This window comes from Drosophila bipectinata, chromosome 2R, assembly GCF_030179905.1.
Source record: "Drosophila bipectinata strain 14024-0381.07 chromosome 2R, DbipHiC1v2, whole genome shotgun sequence".
Taxonomy (NCBI): Eukaryota; Metazoa; Arthropoda; class Insecta; order Diptera; family Drosophilidae; genus Drosophila; species Drosophila bipectinata.
In genome coordinates, this window is record NC_091737.1 from 18,482,983 (window position 1) to 18,495,810 (window position 12,828).

Here is a 12,828-nt window from a genome sequence, read left to right on the forward strand (position 1 = left end):
AGCAAGCGCTTCCCTGCTCCTATTTGCATTCACATTGAATTCCAATTCTGGCCAAATTCCACTTTGTAATTAAGCAAGCTTGATCGCACACATTCCAGCTAGCAGTATGCAGATTTCCAGAGTTTCTCCCATCAAGACCCCCATCCCATTATGCACTTTTCGCCACAAAACCATGCCCGAGATGGAGAACAAGTCCACTACATGCGTTTCTTTGATTCCATTTGCAATTCAATATTTTGTTGCTCTTTTTATTTGGCTGCTGGTCTGTTGTTTCAGCTTCTTCCCCAACTATCCCCAACCAAATGTTGCATAAATGAAAGCTAATTCGGCCAAATATCTTCGCTTTGTTTTAATGTTTTCAAATTTTCCATTTCCAGTGGCGAGTGTCAGCGGCAGCCATCGGAGGATGATGGAAAAATCGAACTAAGCGGCAAGCTAGAGCCAGTAACTCCGGAAAAGATGAGTATAGGAGTGCCACTAGCTGCAGCAAAAAGCGAGAAAAACACCAAACTGCAGCCAGACCAGCGGGGAAACTTATGAAAAACCCCAAAAAACTAAAGACCGAAAGCGAAACCAGCAAGAGGAGGAAACTCAAAGCAACAATTACCAGGAATCTGGGCCAAGAACCCAGGAAAGCACTCCAAGAAACCCGTAGCCTACCACTGAACTGAGAGCTCCGCCAAGGGACAGGATAGCCAGGGAATTAGCCACGAAAATGGATACATTTTCCGCCGGGGCCTGCCTTCTTCTAGTCCTGCTGGCAGGAGACCTATCGTCTGTCCAGGGCGAACAGCACCCCGCCACCGCCGACGAAGGTAAGTCCTACTTTTCCTATACTACATAGGTACATAGAGCAAACACTATATCATTGTGTGGGATATACACATTCGGGGGAAATCGACGGAAGTAGCACGGCATAAATAAATAAAGGAACCGTAAAAACAACAAACAGGAGAACAGAGCACAAACATTCGGAATTGCGTGAAAACCTCAATTGAAATATAAACATCGTAACCGCAGAAAACCAGTTGAAAATGTTTGGAATTTAATGCAGCGTTGCCACAACAACAGCGTCGATAACAAAACACGACCAATTTAGACATTAACACTTTCAGAGAGGGGGACTGGGACGACTCCTGGCTGTAAATTGCAATTAAAGCTGGAAAAAAAACTAAAGCTGAAATTCGTTTAGACGGGATTTTCCCAATTTTTTGTCGCGGCCCGGGAGTGCATGCATCAGAGAACAGAACACGAACCGAGCTCCATAAAAAATTCAACATTTTTAAATGCAGTTTCCCCCTCGGGCCAGGGCTCTTCCTGCCATAATGACATTTCACGGACATCCAAATGAAATTAGAGAACATGTCAATGGGTTTGTTTATATGTATATTATGCCGGGCGGTCCCAGAGCCGGGCCTTCGCGTTAGTTTTCCCATTAGGAGAGCGGAGGCGTAACCGACAGACCCAACATCTGGCGGTCTGAACTCAGGCAGTGGAGGGTTATTGCACGGGGAAATGGGAAACAGATTAAATTCTTGACTTTCGGGGATTTCGGGGATTGCAGGCCCAGAAAGTAAATATTGTGCTTGGACGCAGGCAGGCCCTCCCAGCGGGAGAAGTGGCCTGCAGCTGTGGGTTCAACGCCCGGTAATCATAGGACTGTGACTAACACTTTTTCTCAGCGAAGTCAAGGACATTAAAGTCATATTCGGAAGGATACCTATTTTGATAACTTTATAATTACTTTCTAGTCTCCCTTTCCGCTCGAATTGTGACATTTGTGACATCGTCACCCCTCAGCGCTGTGTCAGACACCCTCCCGATCGCGTTCGCCCTGATTGTGCCTTTGTCATCAATGTCAGAGCCAAATGCGATTTAAACTCGATTATTCTCAATTATTTTGTTACATGCATTTCATTTCATTCCAGCCCCCTCTACCGTCACCCAGAAGTATACACCCCAAAATAATTTTTTTGTACTTTGAGTTTTTATTGGTTCGCTTGAGTGGATGTGCCCTCGCCGACTCGCTGCATTTGTTTGATTGGAATTGATTTTGTCTCGCCTGCGGGGACTTGCCGGAATGCCAGACTCCGGGTCCAAAAACAGAGTACTTCGAGTGCTCTGCCTCCCACTTGACTCGCCCTGACTCCTTCAATAAAGATTAAATTCATGCCGAGCGGATATACATTCATATGGTAGTGGAGGGAGGACCTCTAAGTGCTTTCAGATGCTGCCTCGTTATGGAAGTCTTGCAGAGCCCCTCGCCCGAACATGTGACTTATTTATAACGCCATTCCGAGTGATTACAATCTTAATTGTAAGTGATGCACTTGTCCGCATGAGGAGACCTCCATCGGGGGCCACAACTATCCCACACAGGCCTCGCCCGCCTCGCCGTTCATGTCCCTAACGAGGCCATGTCTAATCAAATATTCAACCTTTTTGGCCGGCTAAACTGATTTCATGGCTGCGATAAGCAAATATCTGCCATTTCCAACAAATTACTTGTTAACAAGTGCATTTTAATGTTCAACTTTTTGGCCAAATTGCGGCCGTGTGTGTGTATGTGTCTCTGCCAGTGTTTTCTATGTGTGGACCGAGTGGCCACAACAGAAATTCATGTGGGCCATAAAAAAGCCATGGTCTAAACACAGGCCCTGCCCGGGTGTGCGTGTGTGTGTTTTGGCCAATTGGAACAGAAAATTGTGAAACGGTTTTTGTGCCTTCCGACAGTGACTGTGGGCCTTTTCCAAGCCACTTCTCGGGGCTCCATTTCAATGTAATTTGAACATGCAAGCCGTATGGCTAACGGCCGTAGGGTCATGGGCGTCGGTTCAGGGGATGCCGGGAATGGCGATCATGAACAGAGACCTCCATTTGACCCGGAAAACATATGTAGGGAAATTATTCTAAACTTTATTCGATGGACACTCTGGAAACCCAACCAGGCCTCTGATTTTTCCACTCAATCACTTTCGGGTCAGAGTAGACCAGACCCAATCAAAATATTTCCCGCTTCGGTGGGGTCTCTGGCCACGGGTCAAACGTCAAAGGGGTGCTCCATCAAAGCACCGATTCCGACCGGCATTCCTTTCTCCTGTGTAGTTTGAAATTGATTTTCCACACACTTTCCACCTCTGGTGGCCATTAGGCGGTTTAAAATCAAAATTGGATTCAATTTCAACCGATTTTCCAGAGTATAGCGTTAATTCCCGATCTAATTAAATGCATTGGCTTCGATTTCCATTGAAAAGCTTGAAATAGCTAATACCAGGGAGGGTATGGGGTGTACGAGTATCAATAAAAAAAGGTCGCCAATGTTTTGAATAATAATCCGAAGGGGGAAAACGTAAAAAACAAATCGAGCAGAGGTCGCAGCTGCTCCGACGCCCGAATAATCCATTAATTCAATAAATGTGTAGCCTGATTTTTGTCTTTTTTTCGTTCCTTGACACCATCCGCGGCGTCCTCTTTGAAAGTCAAATATTTGTACAATAATTTGTGGAAAAAATGCCGGCTTGCCGCCTGGTCTGGTCTGCTGAGTGGCTGAGTGGGTGGAGGCAGCATCTGGTGACGAAATCGAAACCCGAACCCTGATCCCGGGGCTAAACATTCTGGCAAATACCGTAGGTCTCTTCTCCCTATCGTCGTTGCTCATTTTAATCTTTGATTTTCGTGGCTATTGGGTAGCCCCGTCCGGAAAAAAAGCAATACAGCCAACAGGAGCTAAGCACACAGCCACCGACATGGGAAAATATGGAAAATACTTGAAAAATTACTCACCCGCAGCGTAGCAGCCTCGCAGATACGGATTCCGATTCCGATTCTGACGCCGATGCCGAATCCGAGTCTGCACAGCCGGCAGCATGAATGAATGAAAATTTTGTGGAAAATCCCAGGGAAACATTCTGAACAAACACATATCCCTGCATGTGGTGGCCATCAGCCAACGGCCATCGGCATTTGCAATGGCCGACAGGGCCTGGAGCTGGTCAGGGAGGAGGCTTGAAACTCAATGGGCTCAAAATATTAAAGCGCTCAATTTTCATGTTTTCCATGTTTGTGGAGCCCTCCTGCCGGCCGTCCGCCTCCACCTTTTCTCCATATCCGTGTGCAAGCTCCGATTCCCATTCAGAATCCGTTTCGGATTCCGCTTGAGATTGCTGTTTGTGCAGGCCGGGCCGGGCTGCTTTTTCGATTTGTAAATTGGCACTCAGTGAATCAATGGATACCGCTTCGTTTTCGCTTCGATTCTGGCCGCAACGGTCATCGAGGGCAGTCTGAGGGGTTCTAGACCATTATGGAGATACAAAGCATGAATAAACACACATGTAGCATGGCTTCTGTCTTAACTTTCCTTCATTTAATCATAGATTTTAGAGTTCTATCTTAAACCTTGATAGCTACCCCTCTTGGCCATATATGCTCCACATTCAAATCAGTCAAAGTGTTTTTCGGCCTTTCCATTGACTTTATTTTTTCAACACTCTTGACTTTTGAAGTCTGTTGATGCTGATGCTGTGGCTGTTGGTGTTGGTGTTCCTGTTGCCAGGTCTGGCCTGCTTTTTATATTTTTGTGCAAAATCTCTACGGCACTCTGTTTATAATGTACTTGACCCGGCTGGAAAACGGCATCTGGCAGACTTTGTCTAAGGCGGCACAATAAACCGACAAAAGTGCAGTCTGCCTTTCTACATTTGCGGTTTGTGTGACTGTCCTGCCTGTGAGCCTGTGGCCGTGACTGTGGATTCGCCTCGGGGGTCCTTCCTTCGCAGCGAGCGTGTGGCATGCTCCATTTATGGCCTGATATACGGAATTATGCTGAAATCACGTCCCACACAAACTCGCTCGGCAGGAAAAAACAGAGAACTAGAGCGGGTTAGGATAAGAGGTTTCCTTTCCTGCTGCATGCCGAGGAAAATCTCGGCGTGGAGGAGCCGCCAGGAAAAGTGCTTCCTGCATAAGCGATTTTCCGTCGACAGAGTGGGTCTTTCGCTCCGTTCTTGTTATTTTTGTGCATTATTATGTTTGTGTCTTTCCTGATTCTTTTTGGAAATGCTTTCAACTATTTCTATGGCAGCAGGAGTGGCTCAAAATCAAATCCTCTGTTTACTCGCCGGCCGGAAAATCGATAGTAATCCCAGTGATCGATATGCTGGCTCACTCCGGTCTCTTTCAGGGGGTATTTCCTCAGGGTGATTCGGTAATTTGACAAAATTATATGACATGGGAAGCTAACTGGGACGGGGGTACGGGTTAAAATTAATTTTGGGCCGATTGTGTGGTCTGACAAGTCATTGGAATCAATTTTTAATGTAATTAGGGAGGCAGGTCAAAAGGGCGAGTGGAAAAAGGGACACTTGACTCGAGAATACCCGGCAATCAAGGTTTATTATGACTCGAGGGCCCAAATATAGGTGTTGGTGTTCACAAAAATATGATACTATTTTTATGAGTTAGTCTATAATGATTTGTAGATGGAAATCCAATAACTTAAAGACCAGACCCTCGTAAAGTTTAAACGCTTGTAGCCATTCTCCCTAGACTAGGGCCAAGTTAACGATCACACCTTGAATGAGGAGTAACTGTCACCTCATCTCCATCACAATGGCCTGGCTCGGGAACGACTGCGGATTAATGTCTGATTGAGTGCGATTGGGCTGGAATGCCATCCGACGGATGGTGCCAATCAATGGACACTTTTATTGCCAGAAACATTTTTCCTAGCTTCTGCCGAGCTCACAACCTTTGTTGGCAAGAGTCACTTACTTAGATGATGGCTGGGATGCACAGGAAAAACACAGAATGAAGAGTGAAACATAGAGTGAAAGACATGTATTTCTCTAAGTGTTTCTCCAAGTGTAGTCCTTTCCTTTGACAAATGGAGGGCGTGGAAAAATCAGGAGAGAAATCACCTCTCCGAGGGGATGATGACATGGCAAGTGACATGGCCAAAATCAAATCATTGTCTCAGTGGGTCTGGGATGGCTCTGGCTCATGAAAATCCTTCTGCAGTCGCTTTTCCTCAAATTAACTCGAGAAAAATGAAGAGAAAGGATGCTAAGGCTCTGAAGAATAATGAAGATTTATCAATCGCATTATCTAGCCATCAATCTTGTCAAAAACTGATAGATGAGCCATTATCTGACAAATTATCTGTATCTGTCGTGTGTGTGTGCTGGCTGATGAGTTTGAGATTTACAAATTAGAGGCATTCGCCCATAAATATTCCCCACTCGATTGATGGGTGGATTATCTCTGGCAGTGGAAGTGCTCCTCCTATTCCCTAGTGCAATAAATAAATATTCATCTCAACAGGGAAATAAATATAAAAAATAGACTTTAAAAGTCAGAGCATGAAAGGTAATGAATATTCATTAACTGCCATCACTAAAATAATACTTTAAATGGCGTTGTGCTCTCATATAATTCAGTTTTCCTTGACTATCTCAAGTTTTCTTATTTAAATAAAAAGTTAGATTTATGAGACGCCTTTTTAAGTGTTTTTAAGGCCCTATCCGGAGAACTACCTATGAATATTCACAAATAATTTATAAATTAGTCGAGGGCCCTCCCTGGCTCTCATCTTTAATTTGTTAATGAAGTTATCAGTCCAGTCCCCTTCGAGCCATTTGCATATCTCGAGGAGCACCGCTTGTTTATGTTTATGGGACTTTATAATCTGCCTTTATAGTTTGTTTACTTAATTCTCTGTTCGGTTTTGACATTTTGCTCCAAATTAAAAAAGCACACACCACGACGAGGGTAATATATTAGAGCCATAGACTCCGAACCAGAGGGGGTGGCTGAAAGGCGCTGAAATATAAATATTCCCACTGCAGCCGCCCAGAAAAAATCCGAAACAAAAGCAGTTTCTAGCGGAAGTGGCTGCGCCGCTGAAACAAAAATATATGCAACGAAAACTAAAATAATAATCGCAGCCAAAAAATGGGGATATTGCTGTTCCAGTTCCACGTCTATCTAGGGCGAGGTTGGCCGAAAAAGTTGAATTAGAATCTCTGGAAAATATTCACACGAGCTTTAAGTTTAAAGACTTTAAGGCTAGGCTCCTGTTTTAAGCCCAGAGGTGGACGTTTTTTATACCCTTGCAGAGGGTATTATAATTTTGTCCAAAAGTGTGCAACGCAGTGAAGGAGACATCTCCGACCCTATAAAGTATATATATTCTTGATCAGGATCACCTCCTGAGTTGATATGAGCATGTCCGTCTGTCCGTCTGTCCGTCTGTCCGTCTGTCTGTCTGTCTGTCCGTTTCTACGCGAACTAGTCTCTCAGTTTTAAAGCTATCGACTTGAAACTTTGCACACACCCTTCTTTCCTTTGCACGCAGTATATAAGTCGGAACAACCGGGATCGGTCGACTATATCCTATAGCTGCCATATAACTGATTGATCGGAAATGGTATAACTTTGGTGTTTTTAAAGTTAGAAAGTTCTAATTTAACATGAGAGCTATTTTTGGCAAAACAATACGACGTGCCAAATTTCATAAGGATCGGCCGACTATATCCTATAACTGTCATATAACTGAACGATCGGAAATGACCCAACTTTCGTGTTTTTGAAGATAGAATGCTGGAATTCCATACAGATTCTATTTTTGGTCAGTTGATCCAACCTACCAAATTTCATAAGGATCGGCCGACTATATCTTATAGCTGCCATATAACTGAACGATCAGAAATGGTATTTGGTGTTTAGTAAAAATAACAACTTTGTTTTTTTTGACGATAGAAGCTTGGGACTTTTTTTTAGATTTTGTAATTTAATTAATTGGTTTTGTTATAATGTAATCATAAGGATCGGCCAACTAAATCCGATGTTTGCGATATATATCCGGTTTTAACTGCAAGGGTATATCAACTTCGGCTCCGCCCGAAGTTAGCTTTCCTTTCTTGTTAAAGTCTGAGCACTTCGGGGCTGTGATTAATTCTTGCCACAGGCACTTTTATTATTTCCTCGACGCTGACAACTGTCTGGGAATTGCTGTTACGCCCCATTCATGGCTCCTAAGTGGCCGAAATGTTTTTGTGCCACGTTATTAATGATCAACAAATTCCCCTGGCATTTCGTTTTGAAGTTGACACGTGCACGGGGCAGGGGCGGTAGTAGTACCTCGGAAAACTCAAAACTGAAAACTGAAACCGAAAAGTTAAAATTGTCCCGCGATCCACCCCCGGATCTGTGGCACTCCTGACTCGATTCTCGTATCTGTAGATGTCTCTTTGTTGTCGTGATCCAGTGCGTAGCGTTCCAAAGAGTCACATGCCATTCCGGCCCCCATTCCCCGGGCTCTGGCCGCCGTGGCGATAGAGAATGAAACGATTTTGAGTAATTTATTTCATAGTCGCGCTGAAGTATTTATTATTTTGAAAAACGCCGAACAATGCCATGATTAATTTCGCTGCATGTGGAGCAAGTGGCCGACCGCACGGCTGGCTGCCACTTTTTTTTGGGGCTCCCTAATCCCCCAGATTCCTTGCGGCATCGAAAGTATTCTTTCTGGCTCGGCTCGGCTCGGCTGCCACTGATTGCCGCACATATCTGGGTGCTCTGTTTTTGTAGGGGGCTCTTTTGGCGTGGCTGCGTGTTATTTATTCGATTTGATTTTGTTTCCGCAACTGCCTGCTTTGCCCCAGCAAACATATTGCAAAAGAAAGTTGCTCTGCCAAGTGCTACACATGAGTTCACAATATTAGTGGTTTTTTGAACCTGAAATACATTTGCGGTTATAAATCAGAAGAAATAGCAGAGTGTTGTAGATCCGATATGTTAGAAACAAGAGTTTATGGCTAAATAGAACTATGTTACTTACCCGATGAGGTAATAGGCCTATGAAAGTACCGGAAATTCGACAACCCAAGCCACTTTTATTGCAAATCGAAAGTACTAGACGTTAGAAGTTAGAATATAGACGTAATGAGGTAGTCTAGGACACTATAAGAAGATTACGAGGAGAAGGTGGGTTCTACAATCCCTGCAACTATACAGTATTGAAAATGAAGAGTATCACTGTGACTACTTTTAGGAACTACGAGAGTAGATACAGATACAGCTTTGCTATTGTCTATTAAGTCATCAAGAGGAGTAAATACCATGTATGCCATACAGCTCTAATCTCAAAGTACCGGGTATTGTACAACCTAATGAACGCCCTATTGTCTCAACCGTAGCTGTTTCCCGCTCTACTCTACGTTTTATTCCGTTTACTGCCCCTTGGGCTATAATTCAGAATCAATCGTTATGCTTTTGGCAGCTTGCAAATTTTTCTTTATTATATCATATTAATTTTATGAGTCTTGTTTTTCGTAAACCGCCCTTGGAGCGGCGAGGCTCCTCCCCGCCCCACTTGCTATCGCTTTCTCGTTGGTTTATTGCATTTAAAAGATATTTTTCATATCAATGAAGCTTCCACCGGCTCTCCCACACACACCCCGGCAAGGACGAAAGTAAAAAACCGAAGGCAAAACAAAGGAAAGGAAAAAAGTTTGCTAAATTTCCTAAAGTCATGCAAACATTTTTTACATATATCGATTTTTGGAAGGCGGCCTAGGAGGGCTAAGACCGAGGGCTGGTCTTGTTATGACAGGCTCAAATTGGGTGCTATCAAAATTATATATTATTTTGCATAATATCTTCTTCTCCGGCTGGGAGAGCTGTTCCTAGGATAGGTAATTCGATGCGGCATAGGTTTCATGTCCCACAACGATTAGGTTTGCCCCGCCGACAGAACCAATCCCTCCTCCGGCCCTGTTTATTTTGTTTCTTGAGTGGGTGCACTCCGGCTTTAAGGAAACTTTCGCCGAAAGCCGAAACGACGTCTCATTTGTTTGGGGAGCAGCACTTAAGCACTCTGATTGTCTGAGCTTTGTCAAAGGTGAAAGAGCAGGTGTTTTCTGTTTTCGGGGCGAACTTTCAGTCATTCATCCTAATGCAGTCTGAGAGCTTATTCCTTTTCAGTGAAAAAGGAGTAAGTGCAGAGCACTCGCAGATAGAATCACTTTCAAGTGCGTCCAGGTCGCCCCCGCCTGAATAATAATTCCATTTCCAACTTCGCTTCTACAAAAGGAAATTTCCGACTCGGATGTGGGGGCTAGCAGGAGAATTCCTCGAGGTGTCGAACCATTTATGGCCCTCCATAAACACGTGTAAATCCCGTTCATTATGGAAAAGTCACGATTCCTAGTGTCAATATCGTAAATAGAGACAACTCCGGTTCATGGTTCCGAAAGAACTCTAACCTTATGTGGCATTCCCCGCAAGGGTCGGGTCGGCGGGGCACTGGAATCGTAAAATTCAATTGAAGCTCCCACATAATCTGTACCCGTCCATCCGTTTACCCGTCCAGGGGACTATCTGGCTATCTGTCTATCCGCCCGACTAGATACTAGCAACCAGGCATCCGTATCTCGCGAGCCACACTCGATTACCCGCCCTGCGATCTAATCACTTTGAGTGATGGTCTGCGGCTACGGGTCTCCATATCTCTATCCGCTCTATGTCGCTCCAGACGGACTATCTATCGTCTTGCGTGTTCTGTTTGCATTTTCCAAATGTCAACAAAGGCAAATGCACTTTGAGGTTCTATTAGCGGACAGGTGGGGGCTGATGGCCGTGCTACGGGGCGCTGCAGTTGATGGACAGCCCCGCGAGGCGATAAGTGCAACCACCTCCTCCGGCGACAGTACTCGAAAAAATATTTATTGCCTCCAATCCATCATTTAATTAATTGAAGGAGTATTTCTCTCAGTGGAGTATCAGAGGTGGGTGGTTAGACGTCTATATGGATTTCCCCTACGTTTCCAGTAATCCATCATAAAATTAGTCTGACGGCCGCGAATGCATTGGACTTGAGATTCCCGGGCCAGTCGAGCGTCGAGCGACGGAAAGTAACAAATATATCAGCAGTGGAGGCGGTGGGGTTGAATAAATATTAATTCGGGGCATTACCTGCAGGGTCGGGCCTGCTCAGGCACTGGGCCGATGCCCGGATGATGTGGGTCAGACACGCTATTTAAGGAAGTTCCTGGAAAGGCTGACGCCAGAACACCAGGTGTGTAGGAGTGAAGAATTTTGAAAGAATTCCTCCGAGTAGGCCGTCTTTAACAGCCTCACTAACAGACCTTGACCCTCTCAAGCTCTCAAAGCACTTGCCCAAAAAGTCAATTTCGTTAGTACTTTTGGCCCCTCCCAGGAGGGAAGCCCCCCAGAGAGACTCCCTGCATAACAATAATTGGCCAGGCCCGAACCCAAAAGTCAATCTAATGAAAATCAAATAAAATAACTCGAAGCTTATCGGCTGGCGGGTAGAAGAACTGAAGGCTATCGAGTATTTTCCATATTTTACAACTTCCCGTGGAGCAGAAGTAACAAAAGAACTTTATTAGAGGGGTTCTCCGAAAGGAAAATTGAGGCCCGAGTTCTGGCTAATTTCGGACCTAATTTAGGTGAGTTTGCCTTGGCCACTTTGGACGACCAAAGGCAATCGGCAATCGAATTATTGGCATTATGGCCAGTGCCAGTAGCTACGGGGTAGTAGCCCCTCGGCAGTTTCAACTTCCGCCTACGACTTTTGGATGGAGGCGCCTCAAGCTCGACAAGTGCTGCCGCCTGCAGGAAATATTAAAGCCCGAACCAGCGACGGCGACCAAACTTGTTGACTCCGGGAGGTCATAAATGGACAGCAGCTCGCCGATTGTCATTGGTCACGTGCAGATTGTCAGGGAGCCCACTTTGTTGCCGCTGTTATTTGAAAATATAGAAATAAAGGGATCCGAGACAGAGAGCAGAGGCAGCCGAGGCAGCTGAGGAATAAAAATCAAAGAAACATTTTACGACAATCGCTGTTGATGTTGTTGCTGGGCTGTACTGTGCTGTGCCATGCCGTGCATGTTGCTGATGTTGATGTTGATGGCGTCGTTCAGAGTCATTGGCAATTTGTCGTCAGCAATGGCAATTGTTTGTCGAATCGCCGTTCAGGTGGGAGATGATTGAGGAATCGGCTTTCAGCCAGCAATTCCATTTTTGGATGTTTCTCCGCCACCACTCCTCCTCTGAAAAATGGATGGAAAAAGCATTATAAACATTTCTAATTTGATTTATTTCCTGCCGTACTGCTGTATGGTTTCTTCTATTTGTTATTCTTCTCGCTGCCACTGGCTCTGGCCCCTGCCCTTAGTTATTCAATTGTTGGCGCCAAGAAAGCAGAAAAGCTCCATCGATCTCACACTGCTTTCTTTCAAAGGGCTTTCTTTCTTCCGTACCAGCGAAGAGGCCCCGCGGCGTTGGGCAATACAAATGATCTGAATAATTACCTCATCGACTGGGGCCAGATCACTTCTAGCCAGAGGCGATTGTCAAAATATTTTCACAGTTGCAGGCAAAACAAATAAATAAACAAATAACCGGGAAGGCTGGACCGAGGATCGGGATAAATGACTGATTGACTGGATAATTGTTGGGCACTTAGCCAAGCTTTTTGTTTGTTTTCCCAGAGTTGAGTTCTAAATGAGCTTAGCGACTGGGCCTGCCGCCCCGGGTAATGCATTTCAACAAAGAGTCTAACGAGAATAAATGCATTTCCTCAAATGGAAATTCAATGCTTCCATTAGGCCATTTGCCTGCCAGTGGTGTTTTTTTCGCTGTTTATTATAAAATGTGTATTAAAATAAATTCCCATTCATGGCAAGCTCTCAGTGCTCTTATTTCGCTGAAAAACTCTGAAAAGAATCTAAAATAAGCCTGTGAAATCCCCATGCGACTATAAATTGTGTTCCTGGAGCCTGAACTGTGAACTGATATGAAATA

The 12,828-nt window shown here is 44.7% G+C and overlaps 1 protein-coding gene across 1 annotated transcript in view; it reads left to right on the forward strand.

Annotated features, from left to right (window-relative positions):
- side-V (sidestep V) overlaps positions 1-12,828 on the forward strand; it is a 38,347-nt gene that overhangs the window by 10,921 nt on the left and 14,598 nt on the right. The window contains exon 2 of the mRNA XM_017241323.3: positions 378-815. Coding sequence (XP_017096812.3) covers positions 716-815 — 100 coding nt within the window. The 5' untranslated portion in view covers positions 378-715. The remainder of the gene's footprint in view (positions 1-377; positions 816-12,828) is intronic.